At 30.6% G+C, this 17,397-nt stretch overlaps 2 protein-coding genes across 2 annotated transcripts; one reads left to right on the forward strand and one right to left on the reverse strand.

Moving 5' to 3' along the window:
• Window positions 1-890: 890 nt before the first annotated feature.
• LOC125814421 (probable phospholipid hydroperoxide glutathione peroxidase) lies at window positions 891-5,696 on the reverse strand. Its single transcript, XM_049493869.1, has 6 exons — window positions 5,312-5,696; window positions 3,626-3,702; window positions 3,470-3,531; window positions 2,487-2,605; window positions 2,238-2,405; window positions 891-1,066 (listed from the first exon to the last, which is right to left on the reverse strand). Exons 1-6 carry the CDS (start codon window positions 5,570-5,572, stop codon window positions 1,037-1,039), a joined length of 717 nt encoding a protein of 238 aa, XP_049349826.1. The 5' UTR covers window positions 5,573-5,696; the 3' UTR covers window positions 891-1,036.
• Window positions 5,697-14,734: 9,038 nt separating this feature from the next.
• LOC125814423 (tyramine N-feruloyltransferase 10/30-like) lies at window positions 14,735-15,443 on the forward strand. Its single transcript, XM_049493871.1, has one exon. It carries the CDS (start codon window positions 14,749-14,751, stop codon window positions 15,433-15,435), a length of 687 nt encoding a protein of 228 aa, XP_049349828.1. The 5' UTR covers window positions 14,735-14,748; the 3' UTR covers window positions 15,436-15,443.
• Window positions 15,444-17,397: the final 1,954 nt, after the last annotated feature.

The following is a 17,397-nucleotide window of genomic DNA, read 5'->3' on the forward strand; positions in this document are numbered from 1 at the left end:
TAATTATGAATAAAATCAATGTTAAAAAATAGACAATATTTTGAAGGAGGACCAAAAGTGCACCAATATTGCAAACATAAGGGACTATTAATGCTCCATGTGAAAACTCAAGGATGACTTTGAGTCTTAACCCAAAGACGAGAGACTATTTTGGGCCTTTCTCCGAAATTTAACTATAGTTAACTTTTTCTAATTAAAAGAAAAATAAGACGCTTAAAGTGATGTGGAGGGGATATTATTTTTCTAATTATAAATTAATTATTATATTTTCTACTGTCCAATAAAAAAATGTAAGATATTTACGTTGATACAGAAGGAAAATTATATTTCTTTAGCATAAGTGATATCTTATATTTTCAGTTGTCTTAAAATAAGTACAATTAATTATTTATATAAATGAGATACTATTTTTCTTAAATATAAGTTATATTTTATATTTTTAGTATTCTTAGAAAATAAGTAATATTAATTATTTTTTCATCTATGGATGATTGTGCTTTACTCTTTATGATATATAAGAACTTTGAGTAGCATTCTATGATGTATTTTTTAATCATATTGATATGCGAAAAATTGCAATTTATAGTACTTTTCATATAGTTTTTGAATATCTAAATCTTTTGTTTAAAATATTGAATTAATGTAATCTAATTTAATTTTGAAATTAACTTTCGAAAAGTGCAACATAACAATTAAAAGTGGACAGAGGTAGTAATATTTGTCATTTCACAAAATCAATGGATAAATGACACTATTCTTCCTATTTTATCCTTGAAGTATGCATTATACCATTGGAAAACTAAGTAATTAATTCATGTTCATTGGTCAAATAAATTAATTTATGTTAATTAATTGAAAACTTGACTTTAAGAGAACACTAAGTAAGAATATAATGATAAACTTACATAATTTCTTAAGTGACGTGAAATCTAAAACGATGACAATTAAATAGCAACAGAGGGAATAACTGTTTAAAGAGAAGCTACTATATATATTTAGCTGAATTGCACAAATAGCCTTTTCTCATGAGCATTATTTAAGCTGCCAAAAGTTTCTGAATATCTTTCTGCAATAGATTAAAACAAAACATTACTTGGCAACAGCAGAAAACAACATAATCTATAGATGCAGTTGATTGAAAAAAAATAGAAATGCAGCTTTTCTTATTGTATGTCCTATGATAATTGTTTTCAACTAACGGTGACGTTCGAACTAACTTATGCACCTAAAATATTCTACCAGGTACTTGTTACTTTCCACCAGCATAGGTACCTCATCGAGGCTTAAACATATGACCAAAATACCAAGTGTAGTACCACAAAAAGTGGAGTCTGGAGAAGGTAGAATGTACGTAGACCTTACTCTTGCCTCAGAGGTAGAGAGGTTGGTTCTGATAGACCCTCAACTCAAGGAAAGGCTTAAACAGATGAAACTTTCCTAATACTTTCTTCCTATCTGGACATTTAGAAGTGCACTCAAGAACTATGTTGTGTCAATAGCAAACTCTAAAAGCATTTTCATGTTCGTTTTCCTTTTGTGAATCGGGGATTAACCAGAAGAGAGGTAATGCATTTTCGTTCCATCAAAGCTGTAAGCGCACTCATAGTGAGGTATTTAGATGCAAATCAGGTCGAAGGTTATGATCATTTTACCGGGCTACTAGGGAGAATTCGTGTGAGATAATAGTACTAGTTAAGGTTGGGACTTGGGAGGCAGAGTTTTAATATACACTGGGGGGTTAAGACAGACTAGACGCCTGTAGGAAAAACATCTATTGAAGTGAAACAATCATCGAAATCATATTTGGATTTATTTGGGTTGATTTAGGGCCAAGGTCCGTTTTCATTTAAAACTTGAAAACATGAAATTATTCGATGCATTGATTTGATACTATCAAGACCCCACTTTGTCGGACTACACTGGGTATGTTGTTGTTGTTGATTGATTGATTTGATACTAAAATACTACGTCTCGCTCTTCACTCCTCTTTCTCTTATTATTATCCCCCTCTCTTTTTCTCCTTCTTCCTATTTACTTGAAATTACAAGTTTTATCAAAGTCGTTTCTAATTCTTCTTTATCCTTCTAATTCTCACCTATTCTTCCCGTCGAGTTATCAAAAAAAGCTATGACTTAGTGAGAGATCAATTACATCACAGCAGATTTAAAACCAATTATGGAGCTTCTATGACTTCAAATATTGTATATATACAAGAAATGAGGTAAAAGAGTGAGTACCTCGATTTGTAAAGGCGACGTCGTTGGTGGATACCTCTCAACAACTTTACCATTTTTGTCCACAAGAAACTTCTCAAAGTTCCACTTAACCAGATCACCTAAAAATCCTCCTGCACTTGATTTTAGGAACTGGTAAACTGGTGCCGTGTTTGGGCCATTCACGTCGACCTGTTTCATATCTTATTAGTCCTTTGATTATACCAGTATGGCACTCCATAGAAATTATATGCAGGGGAAGTAAATGCAAACCTTGTCAAAAATTGGGAATTCAGCTTTAAACCGTGTGCAAGCAAACTGTTTAATCTCCGGATTCGATCCTGGCTCTTGAGCCCCAAACTGATTACATGGAAAAGCAAGAATCTCAAGTCCTGCAAGGAATGTGATCAACTAAGTTGGAAGGATATGCATGGGATAAACTATATATCAGTGAAAATTACAATGTTGAAATTGAACATGTTAAAACAGTACATATTCAATAGTTATGCAATGACAGAAAATTGTTCAAAATTAATACGTATTTTAAGCCAGTGGTGCAATGAAAATATAACATGTACTTGCTAATAAGATGTCTCATTACGGATGTTACTAGAGAGGCATCCGATGTCTCTTTGGTAAAGCCGCATGACCTATGAGATAGCAGTTAATAGGAGTTCTTTTGACTGGCTCATATACCTCACATTGTAGATACTATATAGCTCAATGAAACTATGCTTTTTATTCCATAAAGATTACAGCCGGATTAGTAATCATCAAATGTCACTGTTCCTCAAGCATTTACGAAGGGACATATACCATCAACTCAAGAGAGCATCTTAAATAAGGGAAGTTGAAGTTGAAAGGCTACAAAAATGTAAAAGCATATTTGATCTATTCGTCGGTTACTAGAAAATAAAATCGGAAAAGGATCTATGATTCATCATGACATTATAGGTCGATTCGTTCAATTTCAGGTGATTGACTCCTTTTGTAATCAAATTCTATCACCGGGGGAAACTATTCTACAATTAGTAACAGGAATAGATTTTGAAAGCTATCATTATGCCATTCAATTTTCATGTAGTTGTTGTGCACGTGTTAGTATTACTGGCTATCTTTCTTATGAGTAGAATAAAAATAAGCAGAAACCACAAATTATACATGTTCAGGAGAGGCATTGTCATTTCAAGAGAGTTACCAAATTTCCAGACGTTTACAGAGATTCAACATATTGAATCCTAAAGCATGCAGCTCACCTTGATTTTTATACTTCTCATACACACGAGAGAGCTCTGTGTAATTTGAAGTCGTCAAGCCACTGAATCCAAAACCAGTTTCTCCAGTCAGATCACTAAACTATGGTAAAGTTATCTGAATCTTAAACAATCAGTCAGAAATGGAGGAGAAAGTACCATCTGGAAGCAACGTTGACAATTAGAAGAACCTTTCCCTTAAATGTGCTAAGTGGAACATCTTTGCCATCAATATCCTGCATCAAGACATAAACATAAACATAAACAAGGAAACATATCCATTTTGCTTGGTTAAAGAATTTCAATCTGAATATCTTCAAACATTTTGCAAATAGTTGTTGGGATAGAAAACAAGTGTATAAATACATGGTGATACTGGACAGGTTGCATAATTCAAAGTGTTCTCCCTCTCCCTCGTCTAGAAAAATACTATCTATTCCACCCCATCAATCTTTTTACAAATTTCTGTATCACCACCGGCTATCGGTCCCCCTCGCCATCTCCCAACTAATCTTATACAATCTCGACTACCTTGCATCCCCTCATAAATGTGAGTTCATGTATGCCTGTCTGGTGGCATTAACTCTGACTTTCTCACTAATGCACACTGCATATACAGCCTAAAATACAATGTGCACAAATCTATCTCGATCCGTCGATCGGGCTTGGAAAATATCAGTGTGTCATCTACAAATAGAAGGTGTGAAACTGATATCTTCTTCTCATGAAAAAACACTTACTCAAAACCCGGCTAGTAATGTCCTGGGATGGATTTGCTCCAATCACTTGATTAAGGCATTCAGCAGAAAGAGAAAAACATCTCAGTGTATGACATTATTTCTGGTAATCCCAACAGTTCATACCAATTTCAAACAGGGAATATGTGCAGCCTAGAACCAGTGTTATCAAAAGCAAAAAAGCTCTATCTGTTGGGGCTTTAAGCCCAAAGCGCAGGTAAAGCACGAGCTTCAATGAAAAAAGGCGCAAAGGGAGAAAAACTTATAAATATATATGTTTAGTCCAAGACTAATAATTTTAAACATGAATGACAAATATATGAAACAAAAAAATTGAAACTTTCTTATGATAAAATGACATTTGTTTAGTGTTGCCGCCTCTTCAGAAGAGGCTCATCAGCAAGGAAAAGTATGCCTTAGAAAGTTGATGACGACACTAAAGCACACATTTAGCGAGGCGAAGCGCTCAACACGTTTTGAGCCTAGCTTCACGGCTTAAGCGCACTTTAAGCGAGCCTTTGATAACACTACCTAGATATCTTTGAGGTTTATTTTCTTCAACTATTTTCACTATGGAAATTCACACACATCAAGTAAACATAATCATTAATCGCTTTAAATAGGATGCTAGATTCAACTTAGATTCAATCAATACCGTCAATCAAACACAATATAAATTTTATCCCAAACTTAATCCAGGAATATCTCACCTTGTCCCGCATAGCAAACGACACCCTCAATGTCGGACAAAAATAACACTACAATCCTGGGATAAGTTATCCCGCCATTTTATCCCAACAAAACATGTGATAAACTCATCCTAAAATTAATCTCGACATTAGCTATCCCTCCTAGCAAGGGGAACAGGTCCCTCTATGTGGAATAACACTATAATCCCGGGATAAATTATTCCGCGATTTTATCCCATCCCAACCAAACATGAAATAAACTCACCCTAAGATTAATCTCGAAATTAGTAATTCCTTATCCCTCATACCAAATGAGTCCAAACAAAAAAAAAACATCCAGCTCCACCAAAAAACTGCAACTTTAACAAATTTATAGTCTCTAAATATATCTAAAAAATTGAGATAAAAAATATAAACACCTTAACAGTGAAGTCATAAATAGTCTTCTCAGTAGCAGCTCTAGCATAGATGGTATTGCCCATATTCTTAGATTTCAATGAAGACCCAAATGATTTAGCTGTTAATAAAGATAACCCATTTTGGAAAAATGAAGATTTGGAAGAACTACAAGTGGGTTTGTAGGAAGAAGAGGAAGAAGAGTTGCAGTAAAGATTCAGTTTTGGTTGAGAAAAAAAGGTACAAATTGGTGACAAAACTGAAGAAGAAGATAAAGAAGCCATTTGGGTGTTTAGATTTCAGATTTACAAAACCTAAATTTGAAGAACAACAGTGAATTTGGTGACTATGAATTCTTCAAGAAATGATACTAATTTTTTTTTCTGGAAATTAAAACTAAAATGTGGAAAGTGTGGAGATTTATTTATTTTATTTTTTTGGTTAATTTAATTCATGAAAGTGGAATGTAATGATCCACGTGGTTGGTTTATGATATTAGAGTCTCATTAATATGAAGGTTCATGATATTATGATATTAGAGTCTGATTAATACGAAATATTATATATTTTTAATTAAACGTTTTGGGTTTGAATGCTTTGGTATGAATTCAACTTTGTTCTCTCAATATGGGATTTTGGGTTTCAATTCACCTTTCTCGTCACTTGTGTTTTCTCAATATGAGATTTTTCAATTCAAAATTTAAATTTAATCGAGATTCAATAGAAATACTAAACTAGGGTGAAAACAAAAAAAATATTAAATAGCCCCAGTTTGGAGAATCACGTGGTTCGTTACTTACCATCTCTTTTTTCAAAAAAAAAAAAATATAAAAAATCCACAAGCCTTTCTTTTCTTATTCCACATTTTTTGAAAAAAAAATAAATTTTTAGAGATAACAATTATTTAGCTGGTGTTTATATATAGAGCAACTTTCACATATAGCAAACACAAAATTCATATTTGTATGCTATAGCAAACTTTGCATAATTGCGCTCCATAGCAAACATAAATACGTATATTTCGCTATACATATACAAAAGAAAGCAGTTGTATAATCTGTTTTGGTATACATATACAAAAAGATCAATTGTATAAAGTGAGAGAGGCGAGTGAGCGAGCGAGATCTGGGAGAGTGACGATTGAGATCTGGGAGAGTGGCGAGTGAGATCTGGGAGAGGGGAGAGAGGAGGACGAAAATATATGTATATATACAATTTTCATGCATTTTATACATTTGTGTTTTTGTATAAAGTGAGAGAGGGAAGTGAGAGAGCGAGATCTGGGAGAGTGGCGAGTGAGATCTAGGAGAGGGGAGAGAGGGGAACGAAAATATATGTATATATACAATTTTCTCTCGCTTTATACAAACACAAACACATTTTATACAATTTGCGGTTTTTGTATAAAGTGAAAGAGGCAAGTGAGAGAGCGAGATCTGGGAGAGTGGCGAGCGAGATCTGGGAGAGGGGAGAGAGGGGAACGAAAATATATGTATATATACAATTTTTTCTCGCTTTATACAAACACAAACGCACTTTATACACTTGCGTTTGTATAAAAAACGAGAGAGGCGAGGGAGAGAATGAGAGTGGCGAGCGAGATTCACCAGGAGAGAGGTTAAATAGCAATAGTTTGCTATGGGGTACAATTAAATACAATTTTCCCTTATATATAAACTAGACACGGAGCCCGTGTTAGCACGGGCCCAATATGTATTATTTTTTGTTTCAATTTATGTGACACAGACAAAATTAAAGAGTTAATCAAACTTTAATATTAATTTTAAGTAGTTCAAATTTGTAATTATTGTTAACTATGGTATTTTTTTTTTGTCTTTAACATTATAAATTGCTAATTATTATTGTATGATTTGTAATATCTTTTACGCAATTTTCAAATAATAAAAGTTATTTATTCTTTCTCAATTTATGTGGTACTAATAAAATTTCAAGATTCAATCAATATTTTGCTTCCTTTTTTGCTTTGCTGCTTCTTTATCATTCTTAACTCAAACTTTTCTATTTCTTTTTATACATCAAGCATGCATATATTGTCCACAAATAGCTGGTCATAAGAGTTGTTGTCAAGGTCCTGTTCTGTATAAGGTATCTGATTCATTGTCTAGTTTTGACGTTTTGACCAAATAAAAAGTTGTGTGGGGAAGATAATCTTGGTATAAAGTGCTAAATATGATAAACTGATATAAACCTCTCAAGTAAAATAATTTTTAAGAAGAAATTTGAGGGAGCCCTATTCTCCATCAACTTTCGAAAAGGTACCTTTTTGTTCTTCAAGCATGAAAAAACACTCCCAAGTCTCCAAGAAAGCAAAATCAGAGCAAACAAATCAGTGACTTTCAGACGGAGTACATACTTAAAGCTATTAACATGTAAAAAATGTTATGCAATCAACCATTTCAAATGAAAAAGAAGTGAAATATTACTTCAATCTATTAACATGTAAAAAATTCTATGCAATCAACCATTTCAAATGAAAAAGAAGGTGAAATATTTTTCTGCTAAATCATCATATTAGTCAATTTCTTCAAATGTACGTATCATCTTGTTTATTCTCATAATTTTCCTTTTGTTCTGTGCAACAATATTTCAAACACCAAAGAACTGTTAAAATAGTCGTGATATGTGCCCTGTAAACACCATATGATTTTCATCAGATATTCTCTTTGCCACTTAAAATCGACAAAAATCATCAATGTTCAATTTTCTATTTCAAAGTTGCTGGTGAAATTTTAGTCAAAAGCACACTAACTTCACCAAACATTCTCAAATTTGATATTTAATCTCACTAAAAGATCTCTAATAAAATTCAACAATACATAATTTAAATAATACACAATTTGGGGAAACCCAATTTAAAAGTCAAATTTTGAAGCTTCGGACTTTCTTCGTCTAGATCAGACAAAAGAAGCCACATTATAAAGCTCAAATGGTCTCCAAATCATTAACAAACCATCACAATTCAGTTCAATAAAATTTTCTTTTGATATATCCAAAATGGCAAACTTCAAATTCCGAAAGATTCCGTAACTCTATTATATTTAATCCAACATCAAGCTTCAATTTCGGGGAAAAAATATTTTAAGCTCAAAAACTTATTTCTAATTGAGTTCACAAACTATAATACAGATATTTGAAAGTAAATAAAATTAGTGCAGGTGTGGATAATCAGAGTAGGAGAATTTGAAAGCCAGTCGAGCCAAAACTGAAAATTTATTTTTTAAAAAGCAAATAGTGATATATCAAATTGAAATTTTCTGAGAAGAAAATCAAAATAGAGAGATAGAAAAATTAATACTCCAAAGATACATGGAAGTGAGAGGAGAGAGACAAATGAAAACCAAAGATTGAAAAAGGAGAATTTGAAAACAGTAGTTAACGCACAAAGGGGTAAATATGTCAGCCTAGAAAGGAAAACAACAAAGGCTCAATACAGGAAAAGTGATACTATTCACCAATAAGACAATGACTTGACATCAAATTATGGTACAATAAATGTTACTTTTTGTACATGTATTTGTTGCTGTGTTCGTCCTTTCGAAGTGCCACTTCTAAATAAGAGTAATTTTCAAATATTTTTGAAAAATCAGATAAAGTGAAGTATGAATTGAGGTTTTAAAATATGTTTGGGTCCTATGTTCAGAAAATGTATTTCATTTTTTTGTTTTGTTTTGAAAAACAATAAAATAGGATTTTATATTCGTAAGTGTTAAAAACTCTCAGATAACGTCATAACTCATAAATTTGACATAAAATTATTATTTTATGATGTATTATCCTAAAATTATAATATAATTATTTTAATACAAACTAGTTTTAACACAATTACTAGCTACTGCAATTTGTCAAATTACAATTAGTTACCAAGACCTATTAGTGAAAAAAATAATAGCAATGATAACAACACACGATTTTATCGTCCAACTAGAGGTGTACAAAACGAATCGAAAACCGAACCAAACCGTGAACCGAATCAAATTGAAAAAAAAACCAGACTAGTGATTTAGTTTGACTTGATTTGGTATTGGAAAAAAAAACCCGACTATATTTGGGTTGGTTTGGTTTTAACTAAAAAAAAACAACTCGAGACCAAACCAACCCGACATTATATATGTAATTTTAAAATTTTATTTTATGCATAAAAATATTTACTTTGATATAATTTTAACATATTTCTTATACTATTTCATAAGTTTTATATTTTAATATATCATTTCAAGTTTATAACTTAGAATTCGAAATGGTCCAATAAAAATTATAGTTCATAGATGTTGATAATTATAATAAAACTTAAATCAAAATCAAATTAATACTAATGCAAAAAGAAAATCAATTCAACACTAAGAATGACAATAATATTGAATATTTGTTCTTTAGTTTTACATTAGTTTAGACAATTAAAATACATAATCTAATTTTATTTTTTCTTAAATATTTAGAAATGTAACTAATACTTATTAAACTTATTTTAGCATGATTTAGTACTTTTAAATTATGATCATTTTCAGTATGACTTTGCAATATTTATTTTATATGATGATTTCATTATTATTTTTTATTGAATATTTTTGTGTCATCAGTCATATTTTATGTTACTTTTTAAAGAAACACCTTAGATAATTGTATTTTGGTTGGACTAAAGAAATATTTGGAGCACAAGTTAAATTATATGTTTGTATGCAAACTTTACCGAAAAAATCCAAAAATTTGAAAAAATTCGAGGTTTATTAGTTTGGTTTGATTTATAAATTAAAAAATTTGACACAATGGTTTGGTTTGGTTTGGTTTGGTTTTTGAAAAACCCGAACCAATCCGAGGTTGAAAAACCCGAAAAAATCCGAATTTTATTAGTTTGGTTTGGTTTATAAATTTAATTTTTTTGCACAAATGATTTAATTTGATATTTGAAAAACCTGAACCAACTCGGTCATGTACACCCCTACGTCCAACTATTAAAAATGATTTTTGTTCATCAGGTCCAATTCGTACTCCATTTATGAAGTTTCTTGGGCTTGACTAATGTCCATATTGGCCCAATATAACAACCAGTCTTCCTCTAATGGGCAATGGCCCAAGTATGTTCGTTTTGGTGTTATCAGATAAACAAATAAAAAACAGAAGGAATAGTCCAAGTAAATTATTAAAGAAATATGATATATACTCATACGTTTTAAAAACTATTAAAAATATTCATAAATTTGTGATATTCTACACGATCTAGAGTTTAGTTACTTAACATAACTTTCCGCCTAAGTGGAAAATTGCTTGTCTAACATTTTCCAACGAAACAGTAAGAGCAATAAGTAAAGAACATAATGTTTTACGTAGAATACACCCGGTCAAAAGGTGTAAAAAAACCACGACTTGTACCCCTACAGGCTACAAGATTTAACTTCAACTTCACTAAATCACTAAGCCTCAACAATTTAAGATTTTCTATAACCTAAGAAATTAACTCTGATTCCTAAACATCAACAATCAATCAAATCATCAAACCTACTTCAAGTTATGAATTTAGATTACAACTCTTGCAATCTTAAGAACTAACTCTAATTCCTAAACTTCAACATAAATCTCCTAAGGTATGTGTTCCTGAGTTTTCGAGTTATCTTAACTTGAGGACAAATCTTCTAATTCAATTTACAACTCACTGAACTAAGATTACATCAACATTACAACTCAATGAAGATCTTTTAATACATAAGCCCAAGACCTGATTTTTTAATGTGTTCTTTTAATCTTCTGGTAACACTTGCAATGTCAAATTTTTAATTGTTCTTTTTGATATGTCAGTGCAGATATATTCTACACGACTTCGCTTCTATAGTTCTATTTAAGCAAAACTCTTCAAATGGATGTTCTTTACTTCAAATTCCACATTGACTCGAACTTTCTTGACTTAGAGTTCCACTTCAAGTGAGACTCCTTCAATTCAAACTTCAACTCTTCAATTCAAAACATCTCGGTCTCCTCAGGTTTATTCGAAATTAACATTATCCATTCTTAATTTCTTCACACTTGTCTTTTATGATCTTGCTACAAATTCAGCTCTTTCAGACTGTGCACCGTTGAACCAGCTTGACTTACCCGTTTCATGTCACTTCATTAACCACAAAACTGCGGAGAACCCAACAATTTATATTATCATTTTATAATAAACTTACTTGGTGATATAAATTAAACCATATATAAATTATAAGTTCCAAACTACGTATTAACGATTTCATATATCAATGTAGGATATACTAAAAAAAATTCAACTCAAAGAGAAGCATCCAATTTTTATATTTACATTACTTTAATTAACAAATTCTATGAAACAATACTATTACATAAGTTGAATACGTGTCTTTGTGGTGGTTTTTCAAGCTTGTCAAGTTGGTAGTAATAAATGATGGGTGTTTTTATAAAATATAAACGTTTAGGGTAAGTGATTACTTAATAGTAGGTCATACGTGTTTCTTCCCAAGTTTAATTGGCCTGCATGTCGAATATTGTAATTATTAAAATAATAAGATGATTTTGGTAAAGTTGGTAAGTTGTTAAGTTTGACTATTTTACCAAATTGAGTAGAAAAAGTCAATGAAAGTTTGAGGTGTGTATCACAACTTGCAAGATGTTTGTTTCGTAATATTTGCCCAAACGTAGAGACAAGTACACGGAGCGAAGCTAGGTATGATCTAGGGGTTTATTCAATTTTATTTTATATATGATTTTAAAATCTAAAATTCTTTTTCTTAGTTATAAATATACATATGTTAGATACATATACACAATTATCTAGCAGATATACAAATATGATTCACCTCTCTTTTCTTTGTCCCTTCTCTCGCTCGCTTCTCTCCTCCCTTTTCCGATTTTGCTTGTCTCTTTTCTTCTTTTAACATGTAATTATAAATCATAATTAAGCAAACTATAGTTATAGATCTCTAATTAAACCTAAACATATATAGTCATTTTTAAAAGTTCTCTTTTTGTTAATTCAATCTATTTACAATAAAAAATTAAAAATTTGACTCTCAAAATTTGAATCGTACCATATAAATAGGAAAAAAAAAAGTGACTAATCACGATATTATTATTTTTATTGCCATAAAAGTTTAATATTGGATCGAGACAGAATCAAAATTTCTAGGACATTAAAAATGAGATTTCCTATAGAATTATTAGTAGATTTTGTAATGAAAATACCATGCTCATCAAACATTGCTTGGACCATATCAATATGATATTTATTTAATATATTAGACATGCAAGTCACCTTCTAGTTGATGACTTGTAGTGATAGGTAGGTAATTAATTTATACTTGTATTATGTAAAAGTCATTGAAAAATAAGGAATTTTGTTATCAGTACATTTATATTTTTGGATTTCAAACTTAAAATTTCTAGTTAATTAATAATAATTGAGGCGAAGCTAAAAGTCCTGTATAAGTTCAATTATACTTAATTATTAACCCTTAGTTTTGCTATTTTAAAATTTAAAGTCTATAAAATTAATTAAATTCTGATTCCACCAATCAATAAAACAAAGATGTTATCCATTCCACCAAACTTTGATGGTTGCAGGTTGATTTTTTTATACCATTTGTCAATTATAGTGATAGGTAGGTAGGTGGTAGGTTGGATTGTTTGACCATTTTCTCACATTAGAAGAAAATGTCTCACGACTATTTTTTTTTTTTATATTCACGTTAGAGTTCGATTATATCCAGATTCACGCAAAGGGTAAAACGCTCAAGGCGACTTCGTACCCAAGGTCACACAACTACTTGTCTCTTGTTAACTCTATGAATAACTTATACACTATGATGAAGGATAACTTATATATACTCTATAAAGTTTGCACGATTGGAGTTCATTAACGAATTGTATTTAGTGGCGTACATAATATTTTTCGTAAATAATTTGTGCTAGTTATTACAATTCTTGTATGTCACTTTGGTGTTGTTATTATTGAGGTTCCAAGTAGATGTTTATTTTGCACTATTTTCACTTAATATACAAATTTTTATATATTTGTAACTTTAAAGAAGAAACTATTATGTATCAGTGTTTTTTTCTTTTTTTGGAGTGGTGATTGATGATGATGGTTGTAAAAAGTATAGTGTCCGATAATACTCTTTGTAAAAAAATCCGACAGATTGTCTTTACAAAAAGTGCTAAATAAATTTAGTAACTAGAAAAACAGAAAATAATTTTGCCTAATCTCAACTTTAAAACATTTTTAATACTATTAAATACCACATGCCAAGTCAATCAACTAGTTTATCAACTCTCTGCCTCATTTTTTAATATTTCTGTTTAATATTTAATAAATTAACAAATAAAATACAAAATAGCTTTATGATTTCCCCACAAAAAAAAATAATTAAAAGGAGAACTATTATATGGTCCCTTTCAAAACAAATTTATTTAATAGGAAAGTATGATGAGCCAGCAAAGTACGTGGACATGGTACTCACTACTCACCTTTCACCAACTCAACCAAATTCAACTATCTCTTGTGTGTCTGGCACGAAGGAAAATATTTCACATTTTTTTTATAGAAAAATATGTGAGTTTATTATTACGTAATCTAGAAAAATATTACGTGGACATGATGAGATAGGGAATGGGGGGTTTAGAGGTGGGATGATCAAAAGATAGCAAACATACAATGAACTTGAAATGTTACTTATAAAACCTATTTTTTCTATTTTTATTAAAGAAATTATTTTCCACATTTACGAGTGTAGACATTGAAATTTTGCGGGACTCTACAAGATGGGTTCAATTCGAATGGGGGGTTTAGAAGGTGTATTCAGTTTCAATTAGATTTCTTGGAGGCTACTCAACCCTAAATCCTAGTTCATGTCATGCCTATATAAAGGGTACTAAATTCCCTTAAAAGGCATCTCGATATATTCTACAAAAGTCATGAAATATTCATATAGAGGTCAAATCTAAATCATCGTAGTTCGAGAAATACGCCACTAACGGCCCTCGAATCATGAATAAATCTTATGAGAGAAAAATCAAGGAAGGAACAAAATTATACCTGCACCTATTATCAATAAAAAAATTCATATTTCTTTATATTTTATTTGTGTGATTTATTTATTTTCCATATATTTAAAATTTATTGCAAACAACGAGAAACTCATTTTCCAAAATATTTTAACTAACAAAACATAAAAAATTATAAAACATCATCCTCCATACCAAACACACACTAACTTGCACATCATGAATAGTTGAATACGCCTCATAATTTTAATTTAATATACTTTTCCACCAACAACCACACAAAAAATAACAAATAAACAAAACAAAAACAACACAAAGTTTTCAACTATAAATAACCATATTCATTCAAACATATCTCATCATAACCAAAAACAAAAACACTTCAATCTTTTTTCTTCATCAATCCATCCATCTATTATTATTATATATCATCATGGCTACAATTGAAAACCCCCTCACAATTACTGAAAAAGTTTATGTTAGAGTTAGACTTGCAAATGAAAATGATATACATCATATATACAAACTTTTTTTCCAAATTCATGAATATCATAATTACACTCATCTTTACAAAGCTACTGAATCTTCCCTTTGTGACCTTTTATTCAATAAAACAAACCCTAGTCCTTTATTTTATGGTCCTTCAATACTTCTACTTGAAGTATCGCCAACGCCTTTTTCAGATATTGATAGTAAAGGCGAAAAATTTAAGCCTGTCCTAAAAAAAATTGACCTAAGGGCAAATGTCGTAGACAAAGAAGCCGATGAATTCAAGTCCAATTCGATCAATGATGATGATAAAAACGACGTTTTTATTGCTGGATATTCATTTTTTTACGCGAATTATTCGTGTTTTTATGATAAGGCTGGGATTTATTTTGAGAGTCTTTATTTTAGGGAAAGTTATAGGAAATTGGGCATGGGAAGATTGTTGTTTGGGACAGTTGCATCAATTGCTGCAAATAATGGATTTTCATCAGTTGAGGGAATTGTGGCAGTTTGGAATAAAAAATCATATGATTTTTATGTTGATATGGGGGTTGAAATATTTGAAGAATTTAGGTATGGGAAAATGGTTGGTGATGCTTTACAAAAATATGCTGACCCTAAGGAGATTTGATCATGAAAATATTTAAATTTATTTTGCAGTTTTTTTTTTTTTTTTCCATTTTGTAAAAGCAGTATTTATTACTACTATATGTGTATTGATTTGTGTTTGGAAATGTTGGATGAATTAAACATGTTTTTTTTTCCTGGTTTAATTTCCTATATGGTGTTTGGTATCTATATTGAAGTTCGATTATATTCAGATTCGCGCCGGAAGTCAAAGTTCCACATTGGGGTAAAACGCTTTATAACAAAGGCGGCTTCGTACATGTTGGATGAATAAACATGTTTCTTTTTTCCTGGTTTAATTTCCTATCTGGTGTTCGATATTGAAGTTCGACTATATTCACATCCGCGCCGGAAATTGAAGTCCTACATTGAGGTAAAACACTTTCTAACAAAGGAGGTTTCGTACTCAGGGGACTCGAACCCCAGACGTTTGGTTAAGGATGAAAGAGTACTTAGCACTACACCACAAACATGTGTTAATACTATCGTCATAGGGATACTCTGTCTGGTCTATTTACGTGTCATTTTTTTTCATGCTTCATAAAAAAGTATTATAAAGTGTAACTTGATGTAAGGTCTAAGTACATTTTATCCTCCTAAGATCTTATATTATGGGATTGTACTGAGTATGTTATTGTTGTTATCTTTATTTAATCTTGATCTCAATTTAATACTTTGTTCTTGTCTATCACATTAATCTCTCTCTCAATATTTATTAAGGATAAATAATGACCAAGATGATCATTTACGCGCATTGGATTTTAACACTTATAGCTACTAATAGATAATTTAGAACAAAACTTAAAAGGGCGTGTTTGGTATGAATTTTTATTTTTTTTTATAAAAATTACTTTTGAAAAATATTTTCCTGAATAGAATTTAAAACATCGCCAATTAAGTAAATAGGGAATGTAGAATAAGAGAATAATATTTCCTCGAGGGCATGCTCTCTCCTCTCCTCTCCTCTTCTCTTTCGATTGTCGATAACCACCGTAAATGGTACTAAAACCTAGTGAACTATTTCATGGAATACAAACTTTACGTTTTACAATGAAGGAAGATGAAGAATCTGCGATATATATATATATATATATATATATATATATATATATATATATTAATTTCACTTTGTAATAACCTTGTGATATAACACTTATTCTTAAATTATTTAATTCTAGGTTGTTTTTGTTCCTCAACACCCAATTTGTTCCATTATTATTATTTTTGGTTAACAAGATATTATATTAATTACTTAATATGAGCATTACATAGTAGTGATAACGCTGGATGTCTACTAATAGGGAGAGGAGAGGTATTAATAATATTACGATTACAATTATCTAATATAAAAGAAGTGTATGATATAACCTAATAAAAAAAGTACATATTTTGTCTATCTTTAATTTATTCGATACAAACATTGATGAGACTCTCCAACACATTAGCTCCTTCACTTGCTAATGCGTGGGGGCGGGGGGGGGGGGGGTCCAAATTTCGAAAATTATAATTTTAAATGTCTAAATAATTTATACAAGAAAAAAAAAATACAATTATTGAGAAAAGAAAAATTCAAAGAAATCTTTCTTTTAAAGCTTAAATGTAGACTTCACACGATTCATATCCACTTATCATTTGTTTTCATTTGTCAAGAAGTTGATGTGAACACAATCAACATTGGTTGTTGTGTATAACATAAAAGGTCAATTTTGTCTTTAAAAAAAGTCATATTTTGCTGCAATAATTAAGTATATTATATAATTTTTAATTATATTTTTGAATGAGAAGTAAGTATACCTACTAGATTAGATTATCTGCCTTTTGACACATCCTATAGGTGGGTTGGTGAAAGAATCTTTCATCACACCTCATCAAGTTTCCACAAGCAATAACAACAAATAAAAATAAAAATAAAATAAAAATTCCTAGGCTTTTTTTTGTGACTTTAATTTTTATCTTTGATGTTTAG

This window comes from Solanum verrucosum, unplaced genomic scaffold (genome assembly GCF_900185275.1).
Source record: "Solanum verrucosum unplaced genomic scaffold, falcon-dt-bn FXZP01000268.1, whole genome shotgun sequence".
Taxonomy (NCBI): Eukaryota; Viridiplantae; Streptophyta; class Magnoliopsida; order Solanales; family Solanaceae; genus Solanum; species Solanum verrucosum.